General features: G+C 57.2%; 8 protein-coding genes across 8 annotated transcripts; 4 read left to right on the top strand and 4 right to left on the bottom strand.

The window, feature by feature from the left end:
* Nucleotides 1–456: 456 nt before the first annotated feature.
* MYCTH_2302938 (uncharacterized protein) lies at nucleotides 457–1,715 on the top strand. The gene has a single exon (XM_003662320.1). It carries the CDS (start codon nucleotides 491–493, stop codon nucleotides 1,430–1,432), a length of 942 nt encoding a protein of 313 aa, XP_003662368.1. The 5' UTR covers nucleotides 457–490; the 3' UTR covers nucleotides 1,433–1,715.
* A 407-nt stretch (nucleotides 1,716–2,122) lies between these two features.
* On the top strand, nucleotides 2,123–2,760 carry MYCTH_92248 (uncharacterized protein; the record flags this gene model as incomplete). Its single annotated transcript, XM_003662321.1, has 2 exons — nucleotides 2,123–2,434; nucleotides 2,641–2,760. 2 exons carry the CDS (start codon nucleotides 2,123–2,125, stop codon nucleotides 2,758–2,760), a joined length of 432 nt encoding a protein of 143 aa, XP_003662369.1.
* Nucleotides 2,761–3,839: 1,079 nt separating this feature from the next.
* On the top strand, nucleotides 3,840–4,987 carry MYCTH_2143420 (uncharacterized protein; the record flags this gene model as incomplete). Its single annotated transcript, XM_003662322.1, has 1 exon — nucleotides 3,840–4,987. The coding sequence occupies exon 1, from the start codon at nucleotides 3,905–3,907 to the stop codon at nucleotides 4,985–4,987; it is 1,083 nt and encodes a 360-aa protein (XP_003662370.1). The 5' UTR covers nucleotides 3,840–3,904.
* A 73-nt stretch (nucleotides 4,988–5,060) lies between these two features.
* Nucleotides 5,061–6,295, bottom strand: MYCTH_2302939 (uncharacterized protein). The gene is made up of 2 exons (XM_003662323.1): nucleotides 5,535–6,295; nucleotides 5,061–5,450 (listed from the first exon to the last, which is right to left on the bottom strand). Exons 1-2 carry the CDS (start codon nucleotides 5,813–5,815, stop codon nucleotides 5,135–5,137), a joined length of 597 nt encoding a protein of 198 aa, XP_003662371.1. The 5' UTR covers nucleotides 5,816–6,295; the 3' UTR covers nucleotides 5,061–5,134.
* On the bottom strand, nucleotides 6,296–7,402 carry MYCTH_2302941 (uncharacterized protein). Its single transcript, XM_003662324.1, has 3 exons — nucleotides 7,077–7,402; nucleotides 6,764–6,878; nucleotides 6,296–6,675 (listed from the first exon to the last, which is right to left on the bottom strand). The coding sequence occupies exons 1-3, from the start codon at nucleotides 7,251–7,253 to the stop codon at nucleotides 6,482–6,484; spliced, it is 486 nt and encodes a 161-aa protein (XP_003662372.1). The 5' UTR covers nucleotides 7,254–7,402; the 3' UTR covers nucleotides 6,296–6,481.
* A 2,777-nt stretch (nucleotides 7,403–10,179) lies between these two features.
* MYCTH_100089 (Intradiol ring-cleavage dioxygenase-like protein) lies at nucleotides 10,180–11,671 on the top strand (the record flags this gene model as incomplete). The annotated part of the gene is made up of 5 exons (XM_003662325.1): nucleotides 10,180–10,409; nucleotides 10,519–10,667; nucleotides 10,757–10,899; nucleotides 11,004–11,151; nucleotides 11,220–11,671. 5 exons carry the CDS (start codon nucleotides 10,180–10,182, stop codon nucleotides 11,669–11,671), a joined length of 1,122 nt encoding a protein of 373 aa, XP_003662373.1.
* Nucleotides 11,672–11,930: 259 nt separating this feature from the next.
* MYCTH_2126111 (uncharacterized protein) lies at nucleotides 11,931–12,403 on the bottom strand (the record flags this gene model as incomplete). Its single annotated transcript, XM_003662326.1, has 2 exons — nucleotides 11,931–12,158; nucleotides 12,296–12,403. 2 exons carry the CDS (start codon nucleotides 12,401–12,403, stop codon nucleotides 11,931–11,933), a joined length of 336 nt encoding a protein of 111 aa, XP_003662374.1.
* A 456-nt stretch (nucleotides 12,404–12,859) lies between these two features.
* Nucleotides 12,860–14,343, bottom strand: MYCTH_78093 (metalloprotease). The gene is made up of 3 exons (XM_003662327.1): nucleotides 13,970–14,343; nucleotides 13,327–13,856; nucleotides 12,860–13,235 (listed from the first exon to the last, which is right to left on the bottom strand). Exons 1-3 carry the CDS (start codon nucleotides 14,243–14,245, stop codon nucleotides 13,157–13,159), a joined length of 885 nt encoding a protein of 294 aa, XP_003662375.1. The 5' UTR covers nucleotides 14,246–14,343; the 3' UTR covers nucleotides 12,860–13,156.
* Nucleotides 14,344–15,491: the final 1,148 nt, after the last annotated feature.

The raw sequence follows: 15,491 nt of genomic DNA on the forward strand, positions 1-15,491 counted from the left end.
GACTAGGACAGACCAATACAAATCACGGCTCCAAAACGTGAAATACTGCAAGCGAAGAGAGCGGCTGAGTCCGTTGCGGCCAGGGAATTTGGAACATGAGAAGTTCGAAGACGAGGCCGTGGGTGTAGTAAGCCAATAATTGTATCATCAGGCATATCTTCTGTAGGCCTTTCGACTGGCCATCAGGGGCACTGCTGACACTAGGTAAGTTGGGGGAAGGGGGGGGAAGTTGCTCGTTCTCAGTTCAGGTTCCATTCCCCGTGCTTGCACAGAGAAATTAGGGAGTAACCTACGAACTTGGTACCTTAACCCTAACCCCAGAGACCTGAATTGATTTGAACTGATTTTCTTTGGGCTCAAAGAAGCAGTGAGGTTCATCAATTTCATGCAACTTTAACATGTGTGGCAGACATCAACCATCAACCAATCCAGCACCACGACCTTTCCTAAAGACGTCAAATATCAACTCCATAGTCGCAACCACCACAACATGGCAGTCTTGGGCCCGCCGCCGGCTCCCACAGTCGACCCTTCGCAGCCCAACACGCTGCGCTGGGACGACATTGGATTGGTGCTGACCCTCGATTTCATCACTGAAGAGGAAGAGGCCGCCATGATCCAGGCGTTTCACGCGCAAGACGTTCCGGGGCGGGACAGCAAGTCGGAGGCCAAGGCTGCAAAGCGGCGCCGCGTCAGCCGGCACTTTGGCTACCACTTCGACTACACAACTTTCGGCGCCTCCGAGACGCACTTCACCCCGGTGCCCTCCTACATCACTAGCCTGCTCCCGCGCCTCCCCATTCAAAGCTACCTGCCCGACCAGTTCACCGTCCAGTACTACCCGCCCGGCAGCGGCATCCCGCCCCACGTTGACACCCACTCCATGTTCGGCGAGGCCCTATACAGCCTGTCGTTTGGGAGCGCCGTGCCCATGCAATTCCGCATGTCCGGACCCAACGACGCCCGGAAGATGCGGCTGCCCAAGCGGTCGCTGCAGCCCGATGGCGGTGCCGCGCCGAGCCGCAACCAGCCAGGTGAGGGTGAACGGGACGATGACCACCATCATCGCCACGAGGGAAAGAAGGGCGGGGAGCAGCAGCAGAAGCAGCAGAAAGATAAGGAAGGAGAGCAGGAGGAGGAGGAGGAGGAGCAGGAGCCTCCCGCGTGGGAGCTCCTGCTGCCTGCGCGCTCGCTGCTGCTCATGACGGGCCCCTCGCGCTACGGCTACACGCACGCAATCCGGGCCCGCAAGACGGACATCATCGACGGGCGGACGGTGCCGAGGCGGGATCGGTACTCCCTCACGATGCGCACCGTAAGGAGGGGCAGCGAGGTGGGATGCGACTGCGCGTACCCAGGCGTGTGTGACGCCAGGATCCGGGAGGAGATGACCCGCCAAGACGAAGCACGAGAGAGACGGAAATACCAGTGACTGAGTGCTTTCTTGATTTTCCAGACGGCAATTTCAACGATACAACGTTGGAATGGGGTTGGCACTGATATCCAGAAACTATCAACACCCCTCAAATCAAAGCCATAAATACAGACGAAGTCAAGCACGCCGACCGAGCTCTACGCAAAGGCTAAGAACGCTCTAGACCTTGGCCAGTTCGACACTATCATTAGTGACGAGGAGGCTTCGCTGATCGCTAACAGCTTCTGCGACGACCAGACCTATTGCCCGTCAAGGGCTATGGCGGCCCACGGCATCCCGGGGTTTGGGCACGTCCTTACCCTACTGAGGCGCCGCCTCGGGTTGGATATCACTGTCTTCAAAGCTGCCGGGCTTCGCAGCCGGCCTCCCCTCTTCTGGTCCCGACCCTGGTTCCGTCCCTGGCCCTAGTTCTACACCAGTACCATCCTTCCCGATGTCTATTCCACCGCCACAACCATCAGTTTACCACCACAGCACCACAAGGTCAGCCCGACCGGGGGCAAACCCGTAGCGAGATCGTCAACGCCATGCAGTCCCTCCGAGAGCAGTACCGGCTCGGAAACCTGCCCGAGGGAGACTTTCTCGCCCGCATCAACAGCTACAACGCCTCCCTACAAGCTGTGTCCCCCATCCCTCGTGTCCCTTCCCCCACCTGTCCACTCCTCTTCTCAAGTCACGCCATTCACCATGGTCGCCATGCCAGCCCCCCTCGCAAACCGACCTCTGCGGCTCTGGCCCCTGGCACCGGGCTTCATTTCCCCCGAGGGCGCCGTCCGCATCTTCCAGGAAGATACCGGCTCCTGCGGGTACGGCATCTGCCCGGACTGGGCGGCCCTGCCCGAGGACCAGAAGGAGGCGTACCGTACGCGGGCCGAGGCAAGACGTCACGAGGTATGGGCTTGCTTGGAGAGGGCGCTAGTCCGGAAGGCCGGGGCGAATTCTTCTTCTTCTTCTTCTTCTTCTTCTTCTTCTTCTTCTTCGCAGCAGCAGCAGTCGGAGGTATGGGAGGGAGATCTCAACCCGCCCGAGGTCATTAGGAAGAATTTCCCTAGGGCGGTTGGTCATCAACCGGTGGTTCCTGGCTCTGGGTTTGAGCTGTTCCGCGACGAGCTGGCGGCCGAGCCGGGGCCGGGGCCGGGGCCGGCGACCGGGGGGTGGAGTTTCGGGAGTTGCTGAGGAGGTGGGAAGCTCTGACTGATAAGCAGAGGGCGCTGTATGAGAAGAGTGCGTTGCTGGCGGATAAGCCTGTGTATAAGCCTGCTGATAAGGAGGCGTTGGCGAGGGAGGCTGCTGAGAGGCTTGCTGCGAGGGCTCCTGCGCAGTGAACCGGTCGGCGAGGGGACGGATTGGTGCTTGGGAGTTCGTTTTGCTGTGTGTATGGTGTGTGTATGTAATGTATAATTATGTATGTATGTACATGGTCATAGACAGGATTGGAAAGGCGCGCCAGCGATGGCGGACGGAAAGACTGCGAGTTCATCATCCTGATACTGTTTGTGAACTTGGAATTGCGTTCAAATTGTTGACAGAAGCTAGCATTGCGTGGGCTAAGAGGATCACCTAGCACAGGCTAGACAAAACCCAAACAGGAGCACGGGTGATGACCTACAAACGAAATATCTAATAATGTATCTCAGGTAGGTATAATTACACACAGGGTGTTGTGACACTGAAGCATCCGATACCAATGTGGCAATCGAATCGATAACAAGAAGACTTGCCTATTATCTCTGTTGTCTCGCTCCGCTGTTGTCTCGTACGTGCTATTACGAGGAAATGGGATCTGCTCGTTCTTCACCTCCGCGCCTTCAGTGTCTCCCACTGGTACCTCGCTTGCAAGAGCAATCCGAACCAATGCTTGTATAGTGTACTGTAATTCCATACCTACATACTGCGCACCGACAGCGCCATGGACGATAGGTATTAATCACGATACTTGACCTTGATATCCGGAGAGGCGACCAACAATTATCAATGGACAGCAGGCCGTCGGAAAGAGTATTAAGCATCAATGACGAATAGTCGCATGACGGAGAAATGCATCTCACTGTGTACACATCTGCTCGGTTTCCAGCCTGGCCTGGCCCGGCTGACAAATGGGGCAGCTGACACAGGTATAACTTACTAGCTGTCCGACGCGCAGGTCCTAGCCAGAGCTCGGTGTGCCCCAGTGCAAAGTCCGCCAGTGCTAAGTCCGAGCCTCACGATGACGGAAGGCGCAATGCCGTGAATTTCTCCCTTATAACCCCCCCCCTTCTCCTCTCGTTGTCTGTTTCAATCATCCCATTCCGTCAAACACAGCCCGCAACACCCAACACCATCGCCGCCATCACCACCATCATCACCACCACCATCATCACCACCACCATCATCACCACCACCATCATCACCACCACCATCATCACCACCACCATCATCACCACCACAGCGATAGTGAAAAACGACCGTACCCCGATAAAACCGACCAAAATGACAACGACGACGACTCCTTTCAAACCCACACCCATCTCTAACCCCTTCATCCCGCCCGGCGCTCTGGTCCTCGTCACGGGCGCCAATGGGCTCATCGCCTCCCACGTAGCCGACCAGCTCCTCGCGCACGGGTACCGCGTGCGCGGCACGGTGCGCTCGGCCACGCGGTGCGCCTACCTCACGGATCTCTTTAGCGCGCGGCACGGGCCCGGACTGTTCGAGCTGCTCGAGGTGCCGGACGTGGCGGCTCCCGGGGCGTGGATGGCGGCGGTGCGCGGGGTGTCGGGGGTCGCGCACGTGCTAGGGTCCTCGGACCTGGCGGTCGCGGACGCCGACCGGGGGGCGGCGGAGGAGTTGACGTGGCAGACCGGCCTGCTCGAGGCGGCGGCGGCGGAGCCCGGGATCCGGTCCGTCGTGTTCACGTCGTCCGCCTGGGCGGCCTGGACGCCCAACGCGAGCAGAAAGGTCCGCCTGACCGGGGAGAGCTGGAACGAGGAGGCCGTCGCGCTGGCGAGGGACAAGTCCGTCAACGCTCGGAGCAAGGGCCTCGCGGTGTTCATGGCCCTCAAGACGCTGGTCGAGCAGGGCGTGTGGGAGTGGGTGGAGAAGAACAAACCGGGGTACGCGTTCAATACCGTGCTGCCGGACACGGTCCTGGGCGAGTGCCTCGACCCGGCGAATCAGGGGATTCCGAGCACGGCGGGGATGGCGTACTGGGTGTGGAAGAACACCAACGTCGACGTGTTGAACATGCTACAGCCGCAGTGGTTTGTCGACTGTCGGGACACCGGCCGTCTGTATGTTGCCCTGCTAGCGACCACGCCGGTTGTCACCGGGGAGCGCATCTTCGGTTTCGGCGAGCGATACAGCTTTTTCCGTGTCGCCGAGATCCTGAAGGAGCTGTACCCCGACCACGCTGACAAGATGGCTAAGGTGAAGGACTTCGGGTGGGATCAGACAGAAGTGCCGAACCAGAGGGGCGCCGAATTATTGGCGCGTTTGGGGCAGCATACCGGCTGGCGGAGTCTGGAGGAAAGCGTCAAGGACAATGCCGAGAGCTGGCTCAAGCTGGAACGGTAGGAGGCGACGGCGGGTGGAAAATAGGTGCGAGCCGCAAGTAAATCACCCAGTCATTGGCCTGTGAGTGGGGGAAGAGTATAAGCCAACCCCCTGGCAGCGAGTCCATTAAGAGTACTTCATGGGTCGTTTCCATCATGCCAATCAGGCTCATGATGCCGGCTGAGGATTGTTTCCGACCGTCTTGTAGAGATCGCGCAGCTCGAAGGCTTCGTGGCCGCCCTCAGGAACTTCTCCAATGAGCCTCGCGGGCTGGCCGGCGACGATGCTGAAGCTGGGTATCACCATGTTGGGGGGTACGACTGTGCCGTCGAGTATGCGCACGTAATCCTTGATGATGGCGAACTCGCCAATGACCGCTTGGCTGCCGATGTGGACGTGGCTCCCAATCGAGGCGGCCTGCACTACGGCGCCCGGGCCGACAAAGACGTGGTCGCCCATGCGGAGGGGCATAAATGTGAATGCGCTGCGGGTGTTTCCAGTTCCCATATCGTCAGCGCATGGCTGTTGCCGGGTGCAGCAACGGATTTGGGAAGGACACAAAACATACCCCTTGTAGAGGCGACCCGGAGGTCGCAGACAGCAGCCCCGGCTGAGGAAGCAGTAGCGGCCGATTGACACGGCCGTGTTGTTGGGAGCGGCGCCGGTCGCGGACTGCGCGGACGCCTGGATGGTCCGGATCAGGTCGCCGCGGATCAGGACCTCGGGCTGGATGACCGTCTTGCCGCCGAGCATGATGTTCTGCGTGCCGACGAGCGTGGCCTTGCGAGCCACTTTGTTGCCCGTCTCTGTCTCGATGTACTCGCCCCTCGGCGGCCTTCGCGAGGACATTTTTGGCCGTTGCGCGTTGCTCGCTGCGCGTTGCGTGATGTGTGTTTGCGTTTTGCGTGTTGTCTTTTGTGCCAATCCACACTTGGTTCGCGGAGATGGAGTGGGTTGTTCGCGCGTCGCGGAATCGCGGAAAATGGATCGGGTGCCCGCGGGAACCCCGGGCACCCCACCCAGCGATGGGCATGGGGAGCCTGGCCCGGCCCGGTCAAAGCATTTGCGTGCTGGGCGAGCCACACTTTCTTTGCTGCTCAAATCTCGCCCGGGAATTTCCAGCTCGTTGGAATGAGCAAACATAGGCAACCGGATCAGAAATGGAGACGCCCAGGAAGGCCGAATTCTTAGGTGATTCCTGAGGCATTTTCTTAGCACCGCTGCGCATGTTTTTACCTGACCCTAACGGCCCCAAAAGTTAGGGTGAGACAGATTATTGGGGCCGCTCGTTAAGGCTCAGCCGACGGAAAGGCAAATTGCATCCTACGCAGCGTTATTCCCATTGTCACACCTCTCTCTCGCTTTGAGACCGCCATCTCGACACCATAAACCAAGATGGTGCCCACATTGCCCCCAAAAAATCTGGGAAAATGAAATTCCACTTCAAGTCGAAAACGTCAAATTACGCAGGCCGCGGCGCAAACTCCTCGACATGAACGACCAGGCGGCATCCAGCTAACATCCCGTGCCAGCCTTCTCCCACACCGCCGCGTCGTACCCGTCCATCCACGCGACGTACTCGGGCCCGGCAGCCGCCCAGCCCTTGATGCCCCCGGCCAGCGCGAGGCTCTTCATGTCCTTGTCGCCCACCTCGGCGATGTGGTCCGCCAGCCAACCCATCGCCCTGCTTCCGCGGCCGGTGGACGAACCTGTTTAGTCAAGTTAGGCAGGGTTATTTTGGGGAGACACCGGAAACACAGTTAAGAAAGAAGAACAGTTGGGGAAGGATGACCATACCGCAGTAGAAGATGACCTTGCGCATCCCAGCCGCCTTGAATGTGGCATATACCGAAGGCAGGGTCAGGGGGAGGCTCTGCGCTGGGAGGTTGATGGAGCCGCGGATGGTGCCGCCCTTGGTTTGACATCAGCGTAAGTAAGGTACCTTGCCCAGATTATGACTATTAATTATACATCTACTGTTCACGGCCTCTCCCCACAAATATCGGTCAAGCCAAGAAGCTACGAATGAGAAGGGCGGGACCAGGAACTGTTCAGGAGTGCTTCGCATGCTCACAGGCCATCATCACAGCCCACAAACCCGTCAACTCACCTCGAAATCGTTCCGCCTCAGATCCACCAGAACGAAGTCTCTCTTCTCGAGCGGAGTTGTCTTGAGCATCTCGAGCACCTCCTCGCGCGAGATGGTAACCACCTCGGACTTGGGCGCGGGGTATGCCGCGTACCAGGGTGCCGGTGCGGGCGCCGTGGTCGAGTCTGCGGTTGCCATGCTGTATACGACTTGTTGTGATTTCTTTGGCTGGGAGCAACCTGGTGGGTTTCAGATTCTTATTTTGTAGGAGGTTGTAATTAGAGAACCGTGCTTTCGCGATCTGGCTCACGTAAGTGCGGAGTGAGGGGTTTAATGGCTCCAGCTGGAACTACCTAGTACCTAGTTGAAGACTGGAGCCAGGATACGCCAAGGCACATACATACAGTACGGACTACGGAGAACATACCGACGACTTGGGTCTTGGCGCACGCCGCGAGACTCCACAACGGCGAATGAAGCTCAATGCTAGCTTGCTACCACAGTAAGGAGGGATCTGAAGCAGCAGAAATGGAGCGAAGACTTAACAGCTGCGGGCCCAATTTATACCCCAGGCGCTGGAGGGAGGCAAATTAGCTAGACACACTCTAAGGTTGAGTTGAGTTGCTGCTGTGAACTCCTTGGTGCCGCAGTTTGTCCTGGCCCAGGGAATAGATAATAATTAATATGTGCCAACGGCCGACAGGTTTACGCTGTCGCTGGTAATCAGCAGATGGTCTCTCTTGTCTCTCACCAATGGATCTGGAACCTTTAACTCGAGCGGAATGGGATGGAACGCGACACCTGCAGCTGTTCAACAACCGTTTAGGCCGTCTTGTCAACACCGATCGATGGTGGTATCAGCAACTCCGGGTCTCGGGAAACCTCCAATTCAGGTAATACGGAACACATGTCATTGTGTTGTCCGACTCTGGATAAGGACGGCGACCGGAGCGCCTCGGGCCCATCAACGCCTTTTTGTGCCACTTTTTCGGACATGTTGCTTTTTTTGTGCATCGGGAGAAGTCGATTATATGTTGTTCGATGAGCAGCTGGGAAACGCTGATTGAAGACTTGAGAGCAAGCTGGTGATTACCTAATCGGGCCACCAGCCGACGACGACGCCTAGCTCGATATCTGCGATTTCCACGGAATCTCGTCGTCTGCATCAGATCCCGACGTTTGCGCTAGGGCATTAGCGTCTTAGGTTGTTAATACCGCAAAGACTTCTGAGGTGCGAACCGGACACGCTGGGTTCAAGTTGGCAATGGCTCAAGTCCCGTGAGGCTCACCTTGCAAAAGCGCATAGGCTGGTATCGCTCGGGCGGCGGTGGGATTCGAGTTGTTGGGAAGTCTTCGGTCCGTATGGGAGTCGCATTGTATGTGCATTTGCGGGACACCGCAGATAGGGACAACTGCGGCGGACCTACCTGCCTGTACTTGCATTACATACCAAGACTCCCCAAGGTAAGAAGGTGTTGGTAAGGGTCTATGTCACACCTCAGGTACCGCCTGCCACCTCGTGCTTAGGGCGGCGAGTGCCCTGATCAGCACTGCGGAAATTCCGCAATATAGCCCTCAGGCCTGCAATAGCGATAGCAGTATCGGTTCTATAGCCCGTGCGGCCACAAAACTTATCAATTACCAACCGTTGACTAGCTAGGGACAACAGGGAGTGGTAAGCGGCTTCCATTTTTATCTTGTTGAACCGACGAGCCGGATGTGGATTAGAGATAAGGAGCAAGAGCTCGCTGAGTGTTTTTATTGTCGCAGCACCAACCACTGCCCTACCAACAAGGACAGACCGGCCGAGGGAGGGGGAGAGGGGCAGGTGTTGGCCTGTAACCAACATGAACCTTAACCCTGACAACCGGGCTCAAGGAACGCTCTAAAACAGTGCATTCCATACGATGCGTATGTATGTACATATGTACACGGAATTGTTACGGCTTAACTAATAACTTCCTAATTGATTTGCCGCAGCTACGCGGGCGATGAACTAGCGCGCAAATCAAGTGGCAGATCAGAGCGCAGCCATGAACAAACATCGAACGACAACTGCGTAATTAGAACCCGTTTGACCGAGCCAAAGAAACGTTTTCCCGCCACGCTGTCATGCTCACTGCGTGACGCAGATGATGTTCGAATAGTATTTCTTATATTGCTAATCCGAACCAGTATCCTGATCGACAATCCCGTCATCAGGAACCGGTCAATGAAAATCGAATGTGGGCCAAAAGGGGAGAGCCCGGAATCCGGCAAACCGCTCGCCAAGTGTTACGAGGCAGTACCGAGGAGGCCAATGAATGCAGCGCGAGAGCCGGAGAGAGGAGCGTTGGAAACCGACCCCCAACTGCCGAGCCAAGAGCTTGTAATCTATTTGGCGGGCGTGTTACTGCACACTGCTTCGAAGGTAATATGTACATACATACCTACGTACAGAACAAATTACACTGCCCCAGGCCCATCCAGGGAGTCGTCATGCCTAACGTCCGTTACACACGCTGGCGTTTCGCTCGGATCTGTTTTTGTTTTAACCGGCACCTTGAACCGCCACTCTCGCCGATTGACCCGATTCGCCCGCCTTAAACTGGCGCTGTTACAAACGGAGATTAAAAGCCGGGGAGCTCGTCTTGGCGTCGTGCGGCCAGGACAAGATCTTCTCCAGAGGACACCAATCAGCGAGGTTGCGAATGTCAGGAGTTGTATGGGCGATATAGAAACGGGGGTTTTGATAAGTGCAGAACGCCGGCGATGCTTCTTGGGTCTCCCCTTTCTCCCTCCCCCCTTCCCGGCTCATGACCTCACGCTGGAGCAGGCGCCTATCGTCGGGTGAATTGCCATGATTGCAACCCCGATATTGAGGGTGCCTTCCCGCTTCAAACGTTCGGAGCCCAGAACCGAACCGTGGGGTGGGCTCATGGTGCTGTGAGGTAGGAAGGCAGGACCGCAGGGGTGGGCATGACAGGGAAGGGTCTGAACCTTAATAAACAATAATCCCTTCCGCTTTTCGATGTGAACGGTTCCTGGTGTTCAGCATTTTTATTCATAGGTCTTGAGTGTCTAAACTCTACCCGGGCAGCATTTCTTCTGGTCTGCACCCCCCTGCGTAATTATCGCAAAAGCCATGACGCTCAAGCAGTTGCTCATGAGCGCGCTGCTCGCAGCACCCGCGCTGGCTCATCCGGCCCACAAGGAGAAGGTGTACGCGCACGCGGCCCTCCCCCTCGAGCGCAAGTCTCTGGCCCACTGTGCGGCCAAGTTCAACGAACCCGAGTTCGTCAAGAGGACGGTCGAACACCATGGCCGCGAGTTGCATCGGCTGAAGCGTGCGCGAGGTATTCCGGTTGAGGAAAAGTAGGCCCCGCTCCTTACCTACTGGAGGACAAACAGAATCGAGGAGAGGGGGAAAAATCGGCGTATTAGTGGCATCAGTCACTAACGGATTGTTTTCGCCCTTCTCTAGGCCCAAGATAAGCCCGCGCGACTACCTCGATGTCATCAAGATCGACCACAAGAGCAACAAGACGGTCACCGAGGGGATGGATCTCAGCACGCTGTTTGAGGACTACGGGGCCTGCATGCTGATGCCTGCTGTCGACCAGGGCCCTCTGTGTAAGTCTTTGAGCTGGGTTGGAGTCGAAAAAAGGGGGGGAGTGGCTTGTCAGCAATCGTTTGGTCACTAATTCGTTGGTGTTACGCAGACGTCAAAGGAGAGGAGGTCCGAAAGGACATTACGAATGGCGAGCCGGGCATCCCCTTGACCCTGGCGATCCAGGTCGTGGACTACAAGACGTGCGAGACGGTCACGGATGCGTTTGTCGACGTCTGGAGCTCCAATTCGACTGTTAGTAGACAATATTGCTTTTTTCTCTCTCTGTTTGTGTTGTTCGAAACGAGGCCGGAGTCGGTTGGCTGATGAGCAAGCAGGGCATCTACACGGGCGTCCAGGGCTACCCGGGCATGGGCGACCCCAACGACTCCTCGATCCTGCAGGGTACCACCCTCCGCGGCGTGCAGCCGACCGACGACCACGGCATTGCCTCTTTTGACTCGCTGTTCCCGGGCCACTACGAGGGGCGTGCTACCCACATTCACGGTGAGGCGGACCTCGATCCACTTTCAGCCAAGCATGCCGAGTCAAGGAGGACTAATGGGTCACTGCAGCCATCGTCTACCTTGGCGCGACCAAGGAGGCCAACAACACGATCACGGGCGGCCGGGCGGCGCACGTGGGCCAACTATACTTTGACCAGAGTCTCATCACCGAGGCGGACAAGCTGGCGCCGTACAACACCAACAGGATGGCGATTGTGTTGAACCAGAACGACTTCCTCTTCCGGGCGGGCGCCAACGGCGACGACCCGATCGTGCGCTACGCCCTCGTCGGCAACAAGCTTGAGGACGGCCTGTTCGCCTGGATCCGCTTTGGCATCGACCAGAACGCCAACCTGCGCGTTAACCCGGCCGCCTTCTGGACGGAAAATGGCGGCGTCATGAACCCCACCGGCCCCATCTCGCAGCTTCCTCCCGGCGGCTTCCCCGGCTGGCCTGGTTGGGGCATGAGGAAGAGGGTAGAGGCGGCCTTGGCTGCCGCTCAGGCGCAGAACGACGGGTAAGAGAAGGAGGGCCGCTAGATAGTAGGTTAGTATGAAAAGCGGGGATGGATGGTTATTTGTACGCTGCAAAGGAGGCGGCTAAATACGAATAGGAGGCATGGAAAGTAGGAGCTGTCAGTCAGGGAAAGGGTCAGTCGTTACCGGGCAGAAAGTTATCGCGAATGGGACTGATGACAACTTATGGTTCGAAAATCGGGAAAGTGATTATGATGCATTCCAGTTTAGTCCGGTGGCTCCAAGACAAACCGCAGGCCCGATATTAGATGCCAAAGACCATGTGGACGGACGGGCTGCCGCGGCGCAGCGGGGACGAGTCTTGGACGTCGTCGAGCATGAGAGAGGCCCCGTGCGGCAGGTCGACGACGCGCCCGATGATGGCCGCCTCGCCCGCCAGCACGCGGAACCACTCGTGGAGGGCCTCTATGGCCCGGTAGCGCACGCCCTTGCCCGGGAGGGAGTCCATGTAGCGCGAGGGGGCCTCGACGATCTGGGAGAGAGGGGGGGTTTGAAGAGGAAGAGAAAAGGGGTTAGCCAGTTGTTTAATAACTAGCTACGTGGATTGATATAATAATAATAATCAAAGGACTTGGGCAGAGGGGTGTGTTAATAGGGTTAGCAGTGCACCAGCAGCGGCACCGCGTCCCCAACCGCGAGATCCTCCAGCGCCGCGGCCGCGTCCGGGGACGGGTCGACGAGGCGGAAATAGGGGTGCTCCGTCAGGTTGATGATCATCATGTTCCATTAAAGTGCTAGAGTACTCACGTACTTCCCTACACAAGTAGGGAGGCAAAAAAACCAAAAGCTGAAAGGGAAAGAAAGAGAACAGAGTATAAATGTGAGCTACCGGCCCGCTGATCAGGGTCTGAGACCGACTAGGGCGGCGGGGGCCAGACCAGCTGGTATGTGACATGGTCTCGCTTGGTGCCCGCGTGCCTCGTGAATGCCGGCCTACCCCTGGTTTACTGACACACACTGTCCAGCACCAGGAGACAAATCTCGCCCCGTATCGGTGTTCTACGATTAGACCCCGCTCTCTCTCTCTCTCTCCCTCTCTCTCTCCCTCTCTCTCTCCCTTGGCCTGTTTATCTGTCCAAGATCACCGATCACCGGGCACCAGAAAACGTGGCTCTCCACAGGCATGAACTGCCTGATGTTTCTTCGTCTGAGAATGGTAGAGGCTTACCAGGTGCTGAACGTAGCAGTAGTGTTGTTCATGCTTTATCGTATGCTGCGGCTCGAGGACAGACGTACGATTTCCTGTCACCGCCACGGGCACGTATCTATGTATGCACATGTAAATATATAATTACAGCAAATGCATGCACATACTTGGATGGATCAAGTCTGCGTAGTTTGGCCATCCAAAATCATATCCAAAAACCCCTCCTGAACCGCAACTTCTCCGCAACACCCACCCGTGAAACAAGAGAAAAGGGGAGAAGGGGGGGGGGGGGCCAACAGTCCCATTTCCGCTTCCCCTTCCCCTTACTTGCCGGCGCGGTAGGTGTTCCAGAAGCTGAGCATGCGGGCCTGCTGCCCGGCAGTGAACTCCTCGTAGCACGAGCTGGGGGGGAGTTAGCATACATACATTATTATATGCCATTATTATATGCATTTGGGGGGGGGGGGGGAAGAGTTAAAGGGGGGGCACTGACTCGATCGAGTAGTCCATGTAGTTGTGGATGGGGTCGAGGCCGGGGTTGTTCGGGCACGAGTCGCGGCCGACAGGGCAGCCGCTGCTGGGGCTGGCCTGGGCCGGGGTGTCGTCGACGTAGTCGCCGTTGCCGGAGCAGCCGCCCTGGAAGGTGTGGTAGAGGCCGAACCAGTGGCCGGTCTCGTGGGTGGCGGTGTGGCCGAGGTTGTAGTTGGTGGCGCTGCCGCCGGGGACGGTGCTGTAGAGGATGGTGCAGCCGTCGCGGATGCGCGCCGTCGACCCGGCCGTGGCCCCGCCCGCCTCGGGGAAGTAGCAGTACCCGAGGTTGTCTCCCATCTCGTACAGGAAGTAGAGGTTGAGCGCCGAGTAGCTGCCCTGCCGCAGCGACCGCTTCATCGTCATCTCGTACCCCTTGGTGTCGTCCGCCCAGTTGGCGTTGACCGTCCGCGTCGTCCCCTTGTGCACGAACTGGAACCCGTACGGCGCGTACGCCGTGTTGAGCACCTGTAGCTGCGCGTCCAGCTGGCTGTCCTGTTTACTCGGTTTGAGAACGTCAGTCCTGTCTTTTTATTTCTTCTCCTCCCTCTGCCGAGAAAAGAATGGTAATGTGGTAATGGTGACAGAAAAGACTGGCACTGGCATACAGGGATGTAGCCGCCGCTCAGGGAGGTCGACGTGGCCACGACGTGGAAGTAGACGTCGACCGTGATGGTGGCTTGGGCTGTCAGGTTGCCCGAGGCGAGGAACTCGGCCTCCTGGGCAGCGAACTGCTGCGAGATCTTGATGTGCTCGGCGTCCGGCTCGGGAGCGCCGCAGGCAAACTCGCGCTGCTGGACTGGTGCTGGCCGAGTCTCGCGCGGCGGGGCGGCGACGACGCCGTGGACCGCAGCCGCGGCAAGGGCAAGGGGGGTGAAACGCATGATGGGCAGAGAGGAAAGTCGACTTGACGTTTCAGACCCGAGAATGTAAACTCTGGATTGACCCAAGAGAATTGATGATGACGCTGGGCAGGCTGCTGCTGTAGGCTCTGAGGAGACGGGAAGAGGAAGGGGAGGGAACACAATTAATATAGTCTTTATATAGATAAAATAAACAAACCGTTTGAAGATAAATGAAGTTTCTCCCCTGGAACCCCCTTTCCACCCCCTCACTCCCTATTCTCACTTCTCACTTTCAAACCAAACCCAAAATCGCGCCCTATTCAATTGCTATCTATCCCCGATTAATACGTGGTAGCATAACCTGCCTCCGCTGCTCGGACGCCATGTCGGATTCTGGAAGGTCGATCGACAGAGGAACCCCCCCAGAGCCAGATTGGCTTTTGTCTCTGTCTGCGATGCGACCTCGGCCACACGACCCTCAGTCGAGGTGCCTCCATGTCCTTCCTGATTGGATCGGGGGCGTTGGCGAATCTGGGGCCGGGCCGCAGTGGGGGGGCACTCTTGTTCGCCGGGATCTCGCCCCCCCTTTTTTTCCTTAATTATGTATTTATGGACATTCGCATACCGTACACAACACACGCGAACGAAAATCATGGTCGGGGTGCCTGGGATGGGGGCCAGGGCATGCAGCGGCCGAGCGCTGGGTGAATCTGCCAAGTACTGTACATATATACCAAGGAAATTTAAGTCCGGGGTAGATTCAGATCTGTGAAGGTGGTCTGGGGCAGGAGAGGCACAGCATATTTTAGCTAGTATGTAAACAATACCGAGATAAGGAACTTTGATTTTGGACATACGTAGGTAAGCCGGTTAATACTACCTGCTGCGTATGTACATAGTATGCATGCATGTTCTATTACCGCGTACCTATGTCCACGCATACACTAGTACGGTGCGCAGAAACTAGGTCGTTGGCTAGCTTTACCTGGTAGAGTCGAATCGAATCGCCAAGACGCTGGCCTCGTTATCTGAGGTAAATTTTAGGTAGGTCGGTATCAACCGTTCCCCGCGCCGATGAGACGGCAGCTAGTACGGCAGTTCATTGTAACCTCCCCAAAACGGCAGCTGCCGACACACCTAAATCGCGATAACGTCGCATTCGAGTCATCCCTCCTTACCAAGTGGTTGAGGTGCCGACCAGGCTGTTGTAGGCAGGAGTTTAAGGAGGAAACAGAAGAAGCGAGGAGAAAATGAAAGGGAGAGAGAGAGATAATTAAGAAGCGAT

This window comes from Thermothelomyces thermophilus, chromosome 2, assembly GCF_000226095.1.
Source record: "Thermothelomyces thermophilus ATCC 42464 chromosome 2, complete sequence".
Taxonomy (NCBI): domain Eukaryota; kingdom Fungi; phylum Ascomycota; class Sordariomycetes; order Sordariales; family Chaetomiaceae; genus Thermothelomyces; species Thermothelomyces thermophilus.